Source organism: Motacilla alba, chromosome 1 (assembly GCF_015832195.1).
Source record: "Motacilla alba alba isolate MOTALB_02 chromosome 1, Motacilla_alba_V1.0_pri, whole genome shotgun sequence".
Lineage (NCBI taxonomy): Eukaryota > Metazoa > Chordata > Aves > Passeriformes > Motacillidae > Motacilla > Motacilla alba.
In genome coordinates, this window is record NC_052016.1 from 14,449,064 (window position 1) to 14,470,611 (window position 21,548).

At 37.1% G+C, this 21,548-nt stretch overlaps 1 protein-coding gene across 3 annotated transcripts in view; it reads right to left on the minus strand.

The window, feature by feature from the left end:
• CADM2 (cell adhesion molecule 2) overlaps positions 1–21,548 on the minus strand; it is a 584,066-nt gene that overhangs the window by 65,909 nt on the left and 496,609 nt on the right. For all 3 annotated transcript variants that reach the window (XM_038154037.1, XM_038154029.1, XM_038154046.1), the window contains one exon: positions 2,972–3,150. In XM_038154037.1, the coding sequence (XP_038009965.1) occupies positions 2,972–3,150 (179 nt within the window). The remainder of the gene's footprint in view (positions 1–2,971; positions 3,151–21,548) is intronic.

Here is a 21,548-nt window from a genome sequence, read left to right on the forward strand (position 1 = left end):
AATTATACAAAGGTATCTAAAAATAATTTTTATGTTGTCAGATACTAATTGTATTGGACAGATTTCTATTCATCTGCTTACAGCAATATTTATTTTCTCTCCATCAGTTAACATCAAAACAGAATTAGCTCAACATCACAATGAAAAAAATACTGTTCTTCTGTATAATTTTGTGTTTAGATGGGTCCAGTTTAAGGCATGAGACACTCTTTGCTTGGTATGTATAATTAATATGTAAAAATACCTTGCTTACGCCTAATCTCTAATTAAGATAAACTATATTTTCCATTTTTGGTCAATGTTCTCCCTATTCTAAAGCTGCCTAAGTCTTCTCTGAGTTAGGAAGATAAAGAATAGAGAGAATTAGTAGATTAAGTATCGCTGAAAAGGGGATTTCTTAGGGGAAGACAAAAATAAAAGAGAGAAGCTAGATGAAGCTCTTACACCATTAACACACAGAAAGAGATAAAAATCTGTTGAAGTGAAAAAAAAAAAGGAATAAAATGTATACAAATCACAGTAGATATAAGAAAAGGAAAGCTGTGAATCATGTTGCCCTTCCCTGCCTTTGCAGAGGATACCTTCAACTGATGTCTCCTGTTTCCTCACACAAGCTCCTGTGGGAAATCTGGCATGTACCTTGTCTTAGAAACCTGATATTTTAAGGTAAGAAGTCATATGATTAATGAGCTCTAACAAAGGAATGGGACAAAAAATTACGTCAACATGTTAAGCACAGGGGAAGGAATGAGAAATCAAAGGATGCTTCCAGATATACTTAGGAAGATAAAAAATACATCCTCTATTAAAAAGAAGGATGCATCTCAGAAAATGATAAAAAGTAGGTTTTCTAGCCCCTAGAGAGAGAGAGGAAAAATATTGTATAATTTTAGGAGGATTATGGCTCACTAGAGACATTCATGAATGTAATGAGCTAAAGAAGGGGTAAGGCTGCTTAAATTTATCTATACAATGGATTGTGCTACACTTGATAAAATAATTGTGTCAGTCTCCTTTTTACTTAAAATTAACCTTACAACTCTGAACCCCAGGAAGTTATTAAATACTAAACATCATCTCATGCTCTGTCACATAACTCTGATTGTTTCAGAAAGCTGGGAAGCACCTGACATTTACCTTCTCTAGTTCCAGTGCTGGAATCGCAGAAATGCAAGTAGGAAAACTTGGGTACTCATAACAGAAAAGGTCAGCAATGAGCAACCTAAACCTTATAACATGCCTAATGTGCTGCCAAACATAACAGAATGCCTCCCTGATAATGAACGATTTTACAGACTGCCAGGAAGTTGATGCAAGATAATCAGATCACCAGGGGACACACCGCTGTGCAAGATTGGGAGCGGTGAAATATTCTTTGATAGAGTTTTATTGCAGAGCCACCACTGATGGAAAAAGATCCCCCACTATAAAAGGCCATATTTTCAGAAATAATGACATAAATAAATTGGGCAGAAAACACAAATGACAGAAATTTCAACACATGGTAAGTGCGGAAGCCGTTACCTCATCAAAGGCAAAGCACTTTGTGCCTGCAGCCAACAACCACCACACCACTGCCTCTGGGATGCAAAAGACATTTTTTCTTTTCCTCTTCTTATAGCAGAAAATGTAAATAGAGGTTAGAGGGTTTAGTTTTTCTGTTTGTCTTTAACACAGAAATACTCACGCAGCAGTACAGGCTCTGTGCTCCTTATGCAAAGATCTCCTCCTTATTTGTGTCACTAATCCTACATAAACTAATGGTGAACTTTAAGAAAAATGAAAAGTAACCTAAGTGTTTCTTTTGATAAATGATGTTTCATCAACAGTGCCAATAAATATCTCATTACTGAAAGCAGCACTTACTAGAAATTTTATGCCAAATACCTAGAGGCAGGTAAACCTGTAGTGAAAAATGTTTCTGATACCATACAACCACCAAGGAAATGTATACTTGCTGGAACAGAGTTCATAATGAGCAAATAAAATCTTCATAATTCTCTTGTCTATTTAAAGACTAAAATTTTCCTTAGATTTTTTCATTTTATTTTGTCATAGTTATAAGAAATTGTACTAAAAAAAAAAAAAGAGGGAAAAAAGTACCAGCATGAACTAAAGTGGAGGTTCTGCCTCTATATTCTCTTATATTAAAATTCAAATTATGGAAATCATAACCTTCCAGGAATTACCTGTGATAAGAGAACATCATGTTTTGAGACTTCTAGATCCAAACTGCCAGGCTACATTAAAGGCAAATGTTAACTTTATATTATAGTTTCCCCTACAGCTGAGTTATATCAATCTATTTCATGATCAATATTGAAGGCAGCTAGTTTTTTCACATGACACATACTGTTTCCTAATTTATTTGGGGGAAAAAAACCCAAACCAATTGTAATTTAATGTGAACTTTTCTATCTTTCCATTTTATTGGAAGTAGAATAATGCATTTAGGACATGACACAGTTTTGAGGTCTGACAGTAATGATGGGCCTGGTGATATCAGCTAACTCGTATGAGCTGAATTTTCTCAGTAGCAGAATCTGACTTGTGTGAAGTATCCAATGTCCTGTCTTTGCTGGTCTATAAAAAGCTAAGCAGAAAACCTCAAGCACACATCTGTCTGTTATTTTTCTTCATATAACCTTTTGTAACCAGCTTTATCTGAACAGCTGGGCCTGAGGCAAGTATTTATGAAACAGTACCCACACACTACAAAACATTTTTACAGGTGCTTACTTAGCAAAAAGTTCACAGCAGAAGTGAATACATTTTGTTTAAACTGTAAGAAGAGAGGCATGCCAATAAAAGAAAGACAACACGCTCCCCACAGCTAGACCATAGCATCAATAAAAGTGCAATTACGCATGCAAATTTTCTTGCTATTCCTTCTATAATGACCATAAGAACCTGATTGTATCAGCTGGAAATGTTAAATATGCAGAGAATGCAGAAAGGAGAGCACACTCACCATGTACTATCAGGACATATTCTGTGCTGTTTCGGCCAATGGGATTTTTTGCTTCACATCGATACGTGCCATTGTCTGTTTTGTTCAGGAAGCTGATGCTTAAAACCCTGCCATTGACAACCATTCTCTCTGGATCTGGTAGTTCTCCACCGTCCTTTGTCCACAGTACTGGTTCTGGCCTGTTGGATCAAAGCGTGGCATTTATTTAGACACATGAAACACATATATGAAACATGAACATCAGAAATAACACCATCAGCAACTTATGGATAGTCACCTACCACCCCAAGAATATTTGAATTACTGGATCTAATGAACTGTCACTGTTACAACCTTACCATTCTGGATGTGAACTGCTGAAGAGAGTGAAAGAACAAGCAGAAAAGTAAGAAAGAAGATAAATAAAAAAGTAAGTAGAATGGTACTAGAATGGGCTAAGATCTTTCCTAAATTAAAAAAATAGTTCTTATGAGGTTTCAGGGTGCACAGGTGCTTGGCAAGGTAAGTGCAAATAGGACACTGTGGGTGTAAGTGGTTTGAAAATGGATTCTTAAATTACTTAGGTCATTCATATTCACGAGTGGACTTGAATGCAGTGAGTATTTTTCCTGAACCAGGTGTAGCAGTCCCAAAGTAGCACATGTTGCACACAACCTAAACTTATGTCTCTTGCTGCATTGTATCACAGCCCATCCTTTTTCCCATGTTTTCTTCATTCTTTCCTTAAATAATTCCTTGTTTCACATGTTATCACAAGCAATGTAAGATTTAACTTGAAATCCTGGAATTTCTTCTCTCGTTTAACCTTTCCTCTTTTGCCTGATGCGCTCACATCAAACGGGCCAAAGGCAATGCCCTGGCAGTGGTAACCCCCCAGGCAAGGCAAGAGCACCACAAAGAAAGGAACTGGCAGCCCTGAAGGTTCACATTCTCCTTCCCTCTGGCAAGGCATACCTAACTCCTTCCTAGAGACTCTCAAGAAGCTCCACAGCCCACGAGATCTGCCTAGCAGCCAGCAGGATGTATTTATTACTGGCACTCAGCCTTTACTTGCATGTAACAAGGTATACTTTCAAATTTACATGAGGGAATTCACCACGAAGACAGGACCATAACTGGGAATGAAAGGTTGGTTTACTGACTCTTGTCTATGTAAGGAGCTGACAGAGCATCTCAGGCCCTTTTACACCGGTTACTTCAGCAGGATATTCACAGCCTGGGGATTCTATTCCATTCTTCCTTGCTTGTAGCTTTGTGCAGCACAAGCCATACATCAATCTCTGAGTCACACAACTGGCATGTTTGGATAGTTATAAACCAAGATATAATACACTGTTATAAAATTAGCAGTTGCCAGGTTAGTCACTAGTCGCACTCCAGAAACACTTAATTTCACTAATTTGAAGCAGGTGTTTAAGGCATATTAGCTATAGTAAGTGCTAAGAAAAATAATTAAACCTAAATATTTAAGGAGAAACATTTAGCCAAAACGTGGCTTCATAAAAAGAAAAATAGTTTTAATGGCTGTAATGACATGATTTGGAGTTAGGCAACACATATAAACAGAGAGAATTTTTCTGAAATGAAGTTCTATAAAATTCAAAGTAGTTTTTAAAGAAAAATATTTATTTTGAAACATAATAGACTTACATGCATTTTAGTAATATTTGGATGACAACCTGTTAAAGTGTTGTTGAACTTAGTATTTAGACTGGCTATACTCCAAAATTTTATTTTTTCCAGAAAATCATATGTTCAGAGAATGAAAGAAAGGATTAAGAGCTGATAGTGTGATGGGCCTTATCTATGCCTTACCATAAATTTGTCTTAATCCTCTTCCTAAACTCATTTTTATGAACTGCACCATGCACACGTGGTACACAATGTACACACTTTCTTTCTGTTAATGCAAGCAGGGAATCCAGATGTCCATGCTGGTGCAGAAACATTGCCCTACAGAGTTCCCAGCATTAAGGTGTGATTTGCTGTGATATTTTAACGTGGATTTGTTCAATTTTCTGGCCAACTCTGCATTGTTTCCCATTTACCAGCTTAGTGTGGCTCTGCAATCCCAGGAGTGGGGCTCTGAACCATTACCTGTATAAATGGCGTGTTAAAGCAACTTCTGTGCAGCTGTAATTTACGGAACTTAGGTTTTAAATTGAAACTAGATGGCATATCCTAGGGGAAAACCTATAGGATAACAAATAAGTATGAAATGGAGCTGTAGATATAAATTATTCAGGGAGCTCTGTCACATTGTAATACACCAACTCTAGTCTCATACGGAGCACTTAGCTGTGGTTGCAAAATGATGTGTGGCAGAAAAGCCAGGGCTTAGAGAGAGGCAGATCTGCATTCTCTGGGTGTTGGGGAAACTGCTAATCCAGAGTGAATATTCAGCCATCCTGTGCTGTATTTGTTGCAGCAGCAGAGCAATTCCTGGGCAGCAGGCCCAGAGCCAACACATCCTGGTGGCCAAGCACAGCTCTCCCTCCACCTCACCACTGCCTAAAGCAGCAATTCTGTCACAGCCACGAAATTAAATTCTGCCTTCACTGCTGGGAAGCTTTGAGACACTTGGTCTACACAATTCACTGGTTAGGCAGAAATGAGCTAAGAACATGAGACATGCTCGTGCACCCAGGCCATCATGCTGCTGTGGTCAGCAGCAGCAGGATGGCTGTTTAAGGGAAGCATGGGAGCACATCAATTTTCTGCTGTCCATTCCTCCTGCACTCTGCCAGCAACAGCAATCATCCTGTCAGGGGTGTTGCAGGCCACATCTTTTACTCTCTTTTCTATCTACTTATTATTTAGACCTGTGCCTATGAATGTCTCTAACAACTTTTGGAATCTGCTTATGATGTCCATCAACTATACCTCCTGTAGCAACTAATTCTGGAAGTTCCCTGCCTGCCATGCAAAATGGTATTTACTTTTATCAGTCTTTCACTGATCTCCTAGAAGTGGCAATGAATATTGCAGAACATGGTAAGTAGCACTCCTTCCTATTATAACCTTGTTGTAAGTTATGACAGCCTAGAACTTAGCAAGCTTGTCTCTCCCCTTTTTTCTCTGTTAGAATTTGATACCTTCTGAGATTATCAGCTGGGAAAAAAACTACACAAAAAAAGGGGAAAGGAATCTTAACTTAAGAGCACATTGGGTATTCTTTCATAATTGCCTTAGTACCTTCATTGTCCAAAGCTGAAACACTGAAACAGATTTCCTTCTCTGTCACAAGGCACAGACAAGTGTGAATTCTCCACAGTTTATCCTACTGAAACCCTTCCACAGGTGCAGACCCAGACAGAGGTTCTTACTTTTACCCAACATTTTTAAAGGCTTACTTAGGTTTGACATGATAAAACACCTGGCAAACATGTACACTCCTAATATTGAACATTTTTCTCTATTGCATACGTCCCTAACATTGCAGAATGTAAGTTTTGTTGAAATACTAATGGGTTGCCACAACACTGTCAATTCCTATTTGAATTGGGATGTTTGTACGAACAATACCTTCCATTTGTGCATTCAGTGAAAGCCTTAGAAAAAGGAACTGGTTTTTAGTACAGAAATCTTAGTTTGTTAACTGTCTTTATGTTGGCCTCAGAACCTGCCACAGAACCAAAAAAATTTGGTATTCTTTTCCAGTCAGAACAAAACGGGATTGAAATGAAGGTATAAAACACTGGTGTGAAGTTCCACAATGATTCATGTTTTATATTGTGGTATTTTTCTTACAAATAACTGAACAAAGAAATGGTAAATACAGCCAAACTATTTTCTGGCCTTGAGAGTAGAAAAATATTTTCTTTCTAAACAAGTCAGAGAGGAAGGTAGGGGCAATTTGAAATATGTTGGAAAAAATAAATTAAAAACCATAGTCTTGATTAGAAAAAAAACACATAGGCACTCACTGCCTTACCTTTTCAAGAACTGTTTACATAATATGAAAGTCAACAATTATATTTGTCTACATAAATTTTTTTTTTTTTAGCTGAGGTCTTTGAAATTATACAGGAGGATTTTAAGACAAGATTGGCAATTTTCTGTCCCTTTCTCCACCCTTGACCCAAGGACAATGATGTTTGAGTGCTTTCTTATAATCCTCCTCTCCAGTAATATCTTTATATATAACTATAATAGTTGGCTTATTCTCCACTTAAAAATTATACATATAGATATATGTTTTATATCTATACATATATCACTATGTTTTCTTTTTGAACAAAATTAATTTAGGCAATGTAATCCATGTTCACTTGAAACTTCTTGGCTCTATGCATTTTTGTTGCCCTTTTCTAATTTTTGTGCCCAGAAAGGTCATGTACAAAGTGTTCTTCACTGAGTCTTTAATAAACAACACTTGGACAACTTACTGACCCATTAAAATAGCACAGAATAACCTTTTCATTTCCATAAGATCAAACTCAAAAAACCCCATGACCAACCAAAACAACGACAAAAAACCCCAAAGCCTTTTAACATGTGCAGTCTCACTGGGGATATTCTCAGCCCAGGGTATCTAGGCCTCCTGTCAAAATTTTGTAGCCAGTGGGGGTAAAAATAAAGACAGAAGAAGAAGAATTTGAGGAACGCTAACAAGATAAAAATAAAATCATAATTTTGAGTAGGGTCCTCTCCAACAATACCTTTAGATCTCCAAACAGGGGTACACCTGTATTCACTGAAGTCCATAACAAGATAATCTAGTGGATGTGCTCAAATGAGTAGTGGAAAAGGTATCACAAGATTTATCAGAGTGCTTCTTGTTGAAAACCTGGTGCAATGTTAAAAGTCATCTAAGGGAATGATCGCTTCATTAATTTGAAACTTATAGCTCTTTTGTATCAAGAAATTGGATGTTTTAGCTTTGTCAGTTAATCACCCACTTGAAAGTCTAAACCCTGGAGAAACCTCTTGTTTATATAAAGTCTCAGTCTGAGGAGTCATATTGGGATGAGCTGGTTTGGGAGCATTACATCTATCAAAAACATCAATATCCACAGTCTCTAGCCTTTCATAAAAGGCTTGGATAGATGGATTTTATTTTATGAGATAAGAACTCTCTGTGATTTTCTAGTTCTGCAAAACCTGACTAACCTTCACAGAGTGTTTTTCTCACCAGTAGAATTAGTAAAGAATATTCAAAGTACCTTTCATAAAGTTGCCTTACTTTTTTTTCAGAAAGAAGCTTTGAACAACTGAATTGACTATTATTATATTTGCCACTACTTTTGTCTTTTAAGCATTCTCAGCAGACACAATGTAGCCTAAAAATATTTATAATGTCCTATACTCATGCTTTCTAAATAGTCAAGAAGTTAATTACCAAAGTGTGTTAAAAATGAGGTGTCACCTAAATACAGATTTCAACTTTTTATATCATAAATTTGACCAGAATTTACAGCTGTAAAGACAAGAGGAACAACAAGAAGTGTTGAAGACAACTGCAGTGTATTATGTGAAAAAGGTGCTTAAATAATAAACATAAAGAGGTAAACAAATCTCAATTTGTGCTAATATTCATCATTTACAGAGAAAAAAAAAAAAAAAGAAAGCACTAAAAAATAGAAAAAAGAGAAGACGATAACAGAAGAGGAAAGCAAGCAGGCAAACAAAGAAACCAATCTAGCTAAAAACCAAACACTCTTCATTCCTCACCTTTTGTCCAAGATAGAGAAAACCTTTGCTTTGTTCATTACAACTTTACTTAGGTGACAGACCTCTCTGCCTGTATCTTGCTTTGGATAAATCTGGCAGTCCTCTCACCCTTGCTGGATTACAGGTGCATATTACATGCTGATATGATGGACTAAATTTGCAGCTGAAAGTCCTTATCCCTCAGCAGACGGTGACAGCAACTGATTTAAGTGCATCACAAAACTTTTCAAAGCTAAGATATTTATTCTTCTACCCAAAGATACAAAGTATATCATGTTAGAGGGTAAAAGAGTAATTTTTCATATTCATATTTCCTCCTAGCTACACTCCAATATTTCCTTGCAATGGGTATTAAGGTTCCTTTCAGGTCTAAAACCTTTGCCTGTGGGAAGTTGACTGTTCTGTTTCTGGATTATTTCTCCTTTTTTTTTTTGTGTTTTCTCTCATCAGGCTGATAATCCATTTCCTTTTATCCTTTAGGAGCCTTAGAGTCCAGGGCACCCTTTGACCTAAGGCTTTCCACCTTTAACAAAACTGTGCAATGCTGCTGCTCTCTGTGTGGAGAGATTTTCCCAATTGATCATCAAGCCATTATAATTGTAACTTCTTTGAAGCTACTTAACTCTAGTTTTTCCCTTTGTGCATATCATGTACCCCCTCCCCACCCCCTCCCCCAAAAAAACCTCCATTTCCTTTGTGAGTCATTTTCAAGAAGAAGCCAAGGCAATATCAGACCAATATTCTGAAGAGTGCCTAATCCACATATATATGTGCAGCTCCTTACCTAATTCCAGTATTATTCACAATCTTCTCAGAGAAGTATAAAAACCCTGCTGTGAATAACATTTTGGGGAATGGCTTTCTCATAGTCATGAGACAGATCAACAAGAGAACTTATGTGAAATCAGAAGACAACTTATCGGTGAATTGCATCAGAAATATCCTTTGTATTCTACTACTGTAAGCAGCAGGGAGGCTAAAATGGACAAAAAGATTGTCTAAAAAGAAAAAAAAAAACAACAAAAAATAAATCAAACAAAAGTTTGTGAGGGAGATGCCAAAGGAAGGAGTCGCAGTCCTACAACCTGTCCTTCTGGTATTTCACACAAATCTCTCCCACATTTGTCATACGCTACACCTGCTGTCAAACTTCTGGTGTCTCATTTCATCCCCTCTTTTTTATTTTTATTTTTTATAGATTTCTATTTATATTAATTTTTTTTTCATTTCCCTAAGTGGACCAACTTCCCAAACAACAAATTGAGCATTTCTGCTCCTTTATTAGTTCTCGAGACATTTCTGCACCAGGCAAGCCATTGAATCCATGAAAGGGAAAACTTGCTGAACTAATTAATTTATGCCTCCCATCACTTATGAATCTAGAAGCAAAAAATGGAGGAGGAAGAGGTTGCCATATTTCCAAATTTTCAAGGCAAGGCCACCACTTAGGAGCAAACAAATTAACTGAACGAATACTCTTAAACTTATGTAACCCATAAAGAAGATGGGTAATTCTCCTTTAAATACACCATCAGGTCAGGGAATAGGCACTGACTTTTTTTTTTTTCCCCCTCAGAATAAATCTGAAAAAACCCTGGAAATTTCAATGCATTATTAGTAGTTCAAATCAAAATGCCAAGTATTTTGGAACACTTTCAGTAGCCAGCTAATAACCACACTTTTTCTAATATGTATTTTTAAGTCTGAGGCTCAAAACATCTTAAGTTCAGAGGAAACACTATAACCTCTACAGTTTTGAACAGCTTTAATAAGAAGTCTGCTTTAAAACCTTGTCTTTAAAAAACAATGGTATGTAGGCTATACTGTTCATTTTATGTCACCAGTTAATAAATAATTTATATTCCTTTTAAATTTTAACCAGGAAAAAAGAAAAGTCCTCCACAGAAGTATAACATGTCTTTCGAAAAGATTCCTGAGGCTAAAAAAGCAGGAGAGGTGCAAGCCAGTACAGCAGCAGGAAAGAGGGAAAAAAAAACCAAACAAACATAAACCCCCCTAAAAAACCCAAAAAAAACCCCAAAACCAGAAGCAAAACCAAACTAAAAAAAACCAAACCACTTTAAACATAAAATCTTATGTCATAAATCCTGCCTCACTTGCTGGGGAGCAGAGGCCTTGCAGGAATGATGGCCACCGTGGGCTAACTGGCAATAGCTTGAGGACAAAGCAGTAGGCAACACTTCACAGGAAACATCTGCAGGTTGGCCTGCACTAAGCCACAGATTAGATAAGGTGTTTTCCAATTCCTATAAAGCAGCAAGGATGCTGGTTTTGTATCAGAATTCTTGTACTGAGGGCTGATAGGGGCGTACTGCACAATGCTGCACCTGTTCAGAGGGATGCACAATGTATTATCTGCCATGCAGTCCTTCAGCAGCTCTCACAGGCCATGGACAAGACACACCTAATGACATATCGGTAATTAAACAAAAGTGACTGCCTTGTTTTCAGGAGGCTGTGCAAGAAAGCAAGGGGATAGAGACCTCTAGAAGATGCATCTCTTTTATTGCTGCAGTAGGGGAAGGCAGCAGCAGAAGAACTGTGAAGCTGCCCCCTCATCCAGAGAATGAAAATCCAGCAGAGCCAAGTGCCAAACTGATGGCCAGGCAGTCTCACACAGGGAAAGAAGTGAAGTCCACTCACAGAAAAACAATGATGCCTTGAAAGCTTCTTTAAAATTCTGGAGCTGAAAGAACTTTGGATCAGCACTGGAGCACATCGATAATATACGCCCTTCCCCTGTTCTGCCTGGGATTGGTGCCATATATTGATGTGCAAATTACAAAGACAAGTCCCTTTCAGTCTCATAAGCTAAGACCTACACTCTTAGATAAGAGCAGGGAAGGGAAGAGAGGAGAAACTATACACAGATAAGTGAATATTAAAGAAAAATTGTAAAACCTTCCTTAAATATTTTACTGCTGTTCCTAAAGGCTTTTTCTTTCCTGTCAGAGTACAGCTGAAATGATAAATGGAATGTAACAATCTTATTCACATGAAAAATTGTTGATTAAATATTGAAATCTCAATAGCCTGGTTTCACTATACTTCTAGCTCTATATGTTTCCAATTATGTAGTCAGTATTCAAACAGCTAAATCTTTGGGCTTCCTATGCTGCTGTTTACACCTTGTTGATTCCTTCTTAACCTTTTAGAGCTATTGAGGAGTTAGTAGATTATTCTTTTTCATCAGTTGCAAGTAAAGCATGACTGTAAGAACAAAGGATGATGGAAACTGCCATGGATTAAATGGACAATATCTGGGAAAAAAAAGTATTTCAAAGACATGCAAATGTCAGCAGTATTAAGATAATATGGTGCTCAAGTGGATGCAACAGAATGGCTGCTGAAAATTACTGGGATTAACCAGGAACGATGTCCTTAATGTTAATGAAGTACTGCTGGGGATAGGAATGCTGCAGCAAAGCATAATGATAGGATGTGCACACCTTAGTTACTATGCATGTCATAGAACAGAGGAAAATAACATCTTCTCATCTGGCACATCTTCAGACCTGTTTCTAACACCGTGTCTCCTCACAGCAGTTTACAAGCATGCTGCATCCCCAGCCAGGGGAGCAAGCACTGAGGAAAATAGTGATTTATCAGAAATAAAAGAGAAAAAATAGCAGAAAGAGCTTCAGCACCACTGATTTTAAATGCTTTACATTTTCATGTTACGGGATTAAGGTACATTTTCTTAAGACAGCCTGGTTTACATAGGTTATGCTGAAGTGCCACATAGAGATAATGGTTGGGACTGCAAAAAAACAAGAAGCAGGCTGCTGTCACACCGTATTTTCAGGTCCTTTTTCATTATGCCTGTTGTCATATCCTCAATGCCAGTTGAGGTATAAAGGGTATATAATGGAATTATTGAGCAAATATTACTATGAGAGTTTTTTCCCCCTTTGACAAATCCTGACTTTCAACTGCTTAGATATTTCAGGCTGCCACACTGATGGATGTTCACATGCTTAATTTGCACTGTTTTGAATTTGCCTTCACTGAGTCCCAACATTCACAAGAAACTTTGTCTCTGTTATTACAATAAGCTGAGAAATCCCCTCTAAGAAACACCAGCTGTGTTTTCTGAGTTAAGGTCAAATGCTTGCTGGCATGAGAATCAAAGAGGAAAATGAAGAGTGGCTGATTCATTTCCGCTTTTTCCATTAAGTAAACAGTTGAAAATCTCATTCACAGTTATTTGCTTGTCCAAATACTACTTGTTTGAAATCATTTGCTGCTCATGTAAGACACAGTCAAGGGGAAGCCTCATTAAACTAAAATTCCTTCCTGCACTTGAGCTGCAGTGACAACACCCAGAGAGCTGATAAAAGCACCAGGGCTGCATCTTGGATGACAAGCAAGGACTTCAGTACCAACTCTCATTAACCAAGCTATTCACTTCTTGACTTTCAATGAATGTAAAAACATCAGGAAGTCTGGGAGATGAAGCAAAATATCTTCTTTTCACCAGATAGGAAACCATTAATAACTAGCCACAGCAATGACATTTCTAAGATCTTCTGTTGAATTGTGTCCTCTCACCAAGTAAATATTTGTTGCTATATACAACAGTTTATAGGAGTACCATAGGAATGAAAATACACAATAAAATTTTTGTACCTCAGTTATTTTTTCACCATTGTCAAAAAAGCTGATGTTGAAGCACATTGTATTGAACCATAATGAATAATAAATTTTTTATGCTTTCAAGATAATATAGCAATATCCTAACAATAATACACTGTGAACATATAAGTATTTGTATTTCAGAGCTAAGTTTTGTACCACGGTTTGTGTCAATTTCTTTAGCATCTAAAAATAATTTCTGAAAAGGTAATACAATAAAGGGAAAAAGAGACAAACATTATTTACTTAGAGAAGTTTGTTTTCTTTTCCCAAATGTGCTATTATCTCCAGACAGAGGGGAGTACTTTAGTTCACACAAACTTCTCTCATACAGAAAATTATTCATTAGTACCTTCATGGTAATAATTTTAGCACTGTAAAGGAGATATCCTCAAGCTCTCCATGGGCTCCAGCTCCATTAGCATCTAGTCCCAGCAAGCCACAACAGCCTCTGTTCAGTGCTTAGCAGAGAAGGAGCAGCTGTACTGAGTCAGACAAAAAGTTTAGCTAGCCCAGTCCCTTATCTCCAGCACCAGGGATAAGCAGATGTCTAGGGAACAGGCCAAGCACAGATCTCAGGCATTTCTGATACCAAGCACAGTTTAAAAATACTCTGTAAACCTTAAGGACTTGCCTTTTCATGAACTTAGGCAGTTTTCCCTTGAATTACTGCAAATTTTCACCATCTGTCATATCCATTGACAGCAAATTCCCAAAGTTTAGGAGTTATTTTGTGAAAAATTATGTCCTTGCTTGGCAACAAAGCTGGTTCTTATTATTTTGACTTACTCTTAAATATTGCTATTTGTAGAGAGAATGAACTAGCAGTCCTTAACAACTACCTCTGTACTATTTACAATTTTGGAAACCTCTGCAATGTTTCCCTTCTATACCAAATAGGCCACCACAAGGTGTATTTTATGTGTTCTTCAAGGATTGTTTAAAAAATGCTCATAAAATAGACTTTTTCTTCTGCAAAAGGAATTAAAACCCCATGAAACGTTTTATGGATTTTTTTTTTTTTAATTCAGAGTCTGCTAGTTCTAGTCCTTTTTATAAATTTTAGTATTCAAGAAGATGTCAGTTCTACAGATTCTGGGATCTCTCCTGAAGCTCTGTTGTCCTGACCTAGCCAGGTGGTGTTAAGCATTAAGTTTCCAGTCACAGTTCATAATTCATCAACCTCATCCTTGAATTCCCTTTGAATGCTGAGGTAAAACCTTCTGGTCCTGCTGACTTCCTACTGTTCATTTTGCCTGTTTGTTCCACAATCACCTCCACAGCTCATGTAAATCTTGTTGGTGAGCACCTGAGAAAAGAGGGAATCAGTCTTTAATGTACCTAGTTTCCTCTGCCACAGAAAACATGGACGTAGCAAATCCATCTGGCTTCTCTGTAAACCTTGACTCTCAGTAAAAAATGTACTGAGAAACTTCCCATTATTTAATTAAAAAAACCCCTTTTATTTCAAGTTTCTTTTCTAGTTATTCCTTTAATATTCCTGCTTTTTTGATTGTTTGGCTTACTGAATTTTTATATTTAATCTGACAGGATCTAAGAATCTTTCCTTTGGAAAACAATTTCAGCTTTTCAAATTACAGCTTTTGCTCTAATTATTACTTTGATTTCTCTTCTGTTTAGCCTCACCAACTTCTTCTTCTCAAGGGATTCTGCTAGGTGATATGTATTGAACCTGTGGTTCTAAACTCTTTTTTTTATTTTTCTAACATAGTCCTCAGGCTGCCTGGAAAGATTTAATTCCCTTAGTTGCCCCTTATAACTCCTTTTAACTAGATTCTTCATTATTATGTAGTTCCCCTTTTTGATGTTGATTACCATATAATTGCCCAGACTTTATTTTTTGCCTCTAGTTGCAAACAGCAAATAAATCCTTTTTTAAAGTACAAGCTGAATGAAGATGATGCTGAGAGCTCCCTCAGTCTGTGCTACCCTTTTGAAGATTCTAGAAATTGTGTGTACGAGGTAGAAAGGTAGGTTAGGGATATTTGAGAGCAATGGAAAGTAAAAACAAAAAACAAAACCCCCACAAACTAACAAACCCAACAAAAATCATAATCAGAAAGCAATAGTAAGTAGAAGTACTGATCAGTCTCCCACTTACCTCCCTCCTACCCCAGGGTATCACAGTCCCTCCCACCAGCACTTCTTAACCCTTGGTAAACCTTTACAATTCAATCTTAAAAGTGACCGATACCAGTTTTCCTAAGCATGAATAAACCAACACAATGGGAAGAGGTGATCCAGGTACAGGAGCAGGGGTTGTCCTGCAGCCCCTGGAGGAAAATACTCTGGAGCAGCATTTTCCTCTGCATATCTCAGACTCAGTATTTCCTCAGCTCTTAAATAATGTAAGTTTTGGAAACAGTTTACTGTTGTGCTTAGAATAATATGGATGAGGAAATTTTTAACCAGCCAAACTCAGGTCTGAGAAATCTCCAAGATTTTCATTGCATTGCAGACTAGCTCAGCCAAACAATGAATAATTTGTTACACTAATAATAAATTAACACATTCTATTACTTCTCTTACCTGTTTACTGTCATGCCTGTCAGAACCACAACCCCATTTATTTTGTCATCTCCATTTTTTCTGAGGTTCTGCTCATCAAAGAGCAGTGTTAAGCTCCTCTAGAAGGATGGTGCTTTATACCCTGCTAGCTTACACCTTATACATGTTTTCAAGGTATTCTGCTGTTGTAAATGTGGGGTAAAAATGCAGATACTCAATGAGCCGGTGCTCCCCGTGACATTGGGTAGTTCCACATAAGATCTACTACCCACATTCCTGAATTGTGAAACATAATCAGTATAACCAGCATGACTTACACTGAAAAAGTTATACTAATGTGCCTTTTTGTGCTCTACTGCTAGTGGGTGATTCAAAAACTCTATTATTTTATGGGTAACTGTAGCTAAACACTTGTCTACAGAATCTAAGTATCTAAAAGGCTGAATGTCATGTCCTTTCCCAAAACTTCTTTCTCATGTTTCAACTTGCAGTCTAGGACTTATTTAGAATTACCTGCTCTGTATTTCAATTTTATCTATGATTCTATCCCACAGGCCTTTTTTATTTTAGCATGTGTTTCCACCTGAGAGCACGGAAAAGAATTATTTCAAAAGCCATACACATGCAAAATGGATTTAACGAGCACTAAAAATGCTGCGTGCAGTTGTTTTTCATACTGTACTTTCTGCACTTTTATGGGTAAACACCACAAAAAAGGGATGCTTAAAAAAGAGGAAAAGCAATTATTGAATTGAGCATATTAGGCAATGTGATCATTTTACAGAACACTAAAGAGGAAGTTCTTAAACACTGCAGGAGGCTTTATTGTAAAGTGTAATTTTCAGACAGCCACTAATGCTCCCACCTGCTTCTTTTTGTGTCACACTTTTTATAACACCAATTTCCCTGCTTTCTGCAAAATAGTGGGGAAAAGAAAAATTACAAAAAAAGTGTAGAATGTCCCAGCTGTGAAAAGAAGATGCAAGCTCCCAGAAGGACAGGATGTTTAATACAAAATGAAATTTAATCTATTGAATATATATACTGATTCTCAGCAAAATTGTTACATGCTTCATAGTATGTAATCTACTATATCATGGCATAATTCTACAGTGGAGGTGTAATGTCAATGAAATATTGGTGTAGAAAGTCTCAAGTTGAATATTCACACAATCTTTTAAAATAATTGCCTTTACCTGCAAAGACAAACTACCTATGTGGAAAGTTTCACCAGGCAGATTTCTTTCCTACAATTCATATAACATTCTTCATAAGCTTTTAGAACATTTTCCTGAAAATGAGCACTCATTAGATATAATGTATAATAGAGGTGCACTAAATCAAGGCAGGAGATATCATTAGCATGAACTCCTTCAAAATGACAATAATTCAAAAAATGGTCAACATTTCTTTGTGGTTAACGATAACCACAGGAAACAGAGTGATTAACCTCAGCTGACATGGGATATATCACATCAGATACAATTAACAGGAGGCTGGGCTTGAGTTAACAATCACCTACTCAGAGTAAGTTCCTTTTGGAGAAATAGAAGCTCACACTTCTCCAAACAGAAAAAAGCATACAGACAGCCTAAATGGGATAAAGATACAGAGATGAAAAAGCAATGTTAAAAAAAAAAAAAAAAAGACAAAGTAAGAACATTTCAAGAAACTAAACAAGGGCAAAAAGACAGGCAGGACAGTGATACCAGTGGTATTTGCAGAAGACAGGCTCTATCTAACTGCTGAACAAGCCAAATTCAAAGAAAGACAACTTGGAATGGACAGAGAGCAAGACAAAAGACAGGACTAGGAGAGCCTGAGATATCCTGAGAGCTGCTCCCAGTGACAAGGAACACAGGGCTGAGAACTGTGAGGAGGGTTTCTTACCCTCCTCCAAGTCTATATCCACAAATACAATATCCTGTCCTATATATGTAGGCATTTATTCAAGCACATATTTACAGAACATTGCCCAAAGCTGTGTGTGAAATGTGTCCCTGTAAACTTCACTGTAAACTCAGAGTGTTCAGAAGGCATAAATCAGAGGAAGATATTTCAGCTAACGCTGGTTCTGGGATCAAGGCAGAGATCATCAGGGAGGCTCCTGGTTAGTTAAATGCACAGCAGTTTTGTTCAAAACCATCCACCTTTCTGCTAAGACAAAGAGCTAAACATAAAGCAGTGAAACTCCAGTACCTAGTACCTAAATATCCCCTTTTTAATTTTTTTATTCACTTGATTTCACTTGTAGTTGGTCCTTTCTAGAGAAACCAGAGACTCTCACAATTCAGGATATCTTATGTACAAATGTGGGTGAAGCTTAAGGGAGAAATACTTTGATACCACATTCATGTTTTATAAGAGTACTATTTCATCATGGGTATGGACAAATCCATCCAATTTTCCAAATCATTAATATTTATTGATACTGCCTGAACTTCCCGTTTGAGCTGTAGATTCACTCTGCACGGTGATTTATAAACACAGAAACATGGATGCTTTTCCAGATTCATTATGATAGTTCATATAGGCAGGATTGATACCAGCATTCCTTTCTAGGCTGCTGGGTACTGATGGTACAAACCCAGATAGCAGTGAATAAAATTTATGCAGAAAATGAGATAATTTCTTACACAACCTCCATCTCACCTGCCAGAGAGGCCAGCAAGTGCATCATATCAAAGCAGGACAGAAAAAACTGTCCATGGACAAAAGGCTGGTCATTAGACTAATGACTCAGAGGCTAAACCTGCCATTAGGATGCAGTTTCAAAGCAATATTGGCAAACCACTCACACCAAAATGTTAATGGCTGAATGTCAAGTGGGATTCCACAATTTTCTGCCCCAGATTCTGATTTCACTCTCGAGCACAGGTTTGTAGGCATGCTAAGAACTCACTGTTACAACTCAAACCAAGGATGAGCTATCTCCTGAGTGGGATGTTGTGTCACTCCAAAACATTCTTGGGAAAAAAGGGAATATGATCAATGTTACACATGAAATATACACCATCTATTTGTCAATTTTGAACTTAGGACTTTTTGCTGCTTCAGTTCCCAGCTGTAAATTTGAGGCAAGTGAATAATCTAATCATGCAAAGGTGTGGTAAAAAATAAACATTTAAATGTTTGTTAAGTTCTTAGATACCATGGGCAATAGAACTCTAATTCTCTCTTCTGAGGGTATACATCAATATATACAATCAAATAAGACATACAGGTCATTCATAGCTACCATTCATAATTATTGTTTCACTGAAGGAGTTAAGAATCCTCTTCAAAGGAAAAGGATCCTAACACAGTTTTCAGGAAGAAAATCATTATCATGTTTGATTTTGGTTGTGCTTTTCTCTAGAACTAGTTTCATGAGCTCAAGAATAATGTTATTCTAATGAAGGATACCTATGCGAGTTTTCTGAAATAATACAAAGAAAATCAGGAAATTCAAATGTGTCCCTCCTAGTATTTCTCAAAATGACTTCCTCAGATTCAGATGTCTTTCCACTTTGAATTAGTTTGAACTAAGGCAAGTATTCAGAGGAAGGAAGATATTTTATCCTCTTTTCTTTACAGAACCTTTCATCCTTAAGCCTGTGACAAAATGATTCATGAGATAAATTTTTCTATATTTTTTTTCAACTACTAAATGTGAAAACTCTGCAGAAATGGCAGGATCTGTAGGTGAAGTAGACAGTGCATGTTATCTACTGTGACTCTGGCAAGTCTTTGGTGACTGTCTCCAATGACATTCATTGTACCCAGGTTGAAATGTCACTGTCACCTGGATGTTTGTACCACTCCATGGGTGAAAAACTGACTGGACCATTGATGAAGAGGAAGGAAAGATCTACCCAGGGAATGGCTAAAAGCAGATTTCTTCAGGAGTCTGTCCTGGTCCTGTTTAACACCAAAGACCTGGTGGAATGTGTTCATTAAGCTGGCTGCATTGATACATCTGAGGGGAGGTCACTGTTCAAAGGGGCTTCTGTGGCCTGGAGAAATGGGCCAACAGGTTCCTCATGGGAGGCAGAGAACTTCAGCAAGGATATAAAATCCTACATCTAAGCTGAGAAGAACCTGGAAGTTGTAGCTAACAGCAGATTTAACTAGAGCCAGCTTGAGTCCAGGCTCTGCTGCTTTCAGGTGCCTGGATATGACAACTCTCTTTGCTAGCTTTCCTCTGTCTCACCTAGAGCCCTGCCAGGTCCTTCTCAAATGAATCAGCCACTCTCTCTCTGGGTTCCCTGGGTGATGTGTTTCCTGTCGTCATTAGTATTTGTTTCCACCAACCTTTGCAAAATGTTTGTCTCACTCAAGGGAGTCTTCTTTAAACAGATGCTAGAAAAGACAGGACACTGTGCGGAGATACCACACACATCATTTACAATGACTTTATAGCCCAAGCCTGGCTCTTTGGTGTGAAACCATTATTAAAAGTGAGTGCCTTTTCTTGCATTAAAATGCTTATTTGTCCATACTTTATACTGCTCTGTACATATTCGTGTTTGGTTTTGGTTGTACTTTTCTTTATAACTTTCATGAGCTCATGAACAATGTTATTCTAATGAAGGATACCTATGTGAGTTTTCTGAAATAAAAATCTTCCCTATTTATCCCATACAAGGCCAAATATTCACTTTACATTAGTGAACCAACTGTACTATGATTCCCCTGAGCTGCATGCAGTGGAAAGACATTTCTCTAAAGCACACAGGAGACAAATAACTTTTTCTTTGTTTCCTGTGCCCTAATTATTCCATTATATTTTGACGTCCTTTCTGCTGAAATGACACTGACTTAAAAAACTCATATTTCATGCATGCTTTGATGAGAGTACTGACTAAGAATATCAAATATTGAACCTTTCTTTCATTATGGGTCAGTATTTGAATTTATTTTTGGGGCAGTTTTGAGTCACTTGATGATATTAAGACAACAGTGTATAGAAGTTACAGCTTGCAATAAGAAAACAATGGCTTTAAAAATATTTGTAAGCATGGATGACTAAATGATCATTTTGTTCTTTTCTTTCTATATTTTTTACAGCTACCTCATGTTTATTTTAAAATACTCAAAATACTGTCAGGCAATATGATTTCAGAGAAGTCTAGACATTACATAAAAAGGATGTCTAGGATTTCTGAAGTTTAATTACATTTCTTTCTTTGGAAAATAAACAAAGTCTTGGTAAAACTATATTATGCTAAAAGAAGAAATAAATTAAGATGCAACAACACCTTATATATATTAGGCAAGCTCATTGATTAAAATATTACAGACTGACAACTGTCCAGGGATCCAGCCAAAAACACTGGAAAAGAAAGCAGTGCTAAGAATTGAAAAGGGAAGAGATTCAATTTGGTTTGAAACTACACAACAGCACCTCCAAAAAAGGAATGCTGTTGAATAGTCATATCAAGTACAGAGTGTCTTGACCTCAGTTATGCAGAGAAATGGCTAAATATATTTTATCTGTAATTTGGAGAAAAAAAAAAAAAGCCCAAAACACCACAACCCTGGACATGAATAGTGTCAATTTTTTCAACAGCATGGAGAAACCAATGACTGAGTCTTGCAAAAGGAAAGACTAAGCTAACATAAATACACATATTCAAAGTTTTCCAAAAGTAAAAACTCTTATATTTTGTATGCCAACTGGGCATTTATCAATTGGACAAAATCCTCATAAATGCTATATCTCAAGATCCCTTACAAT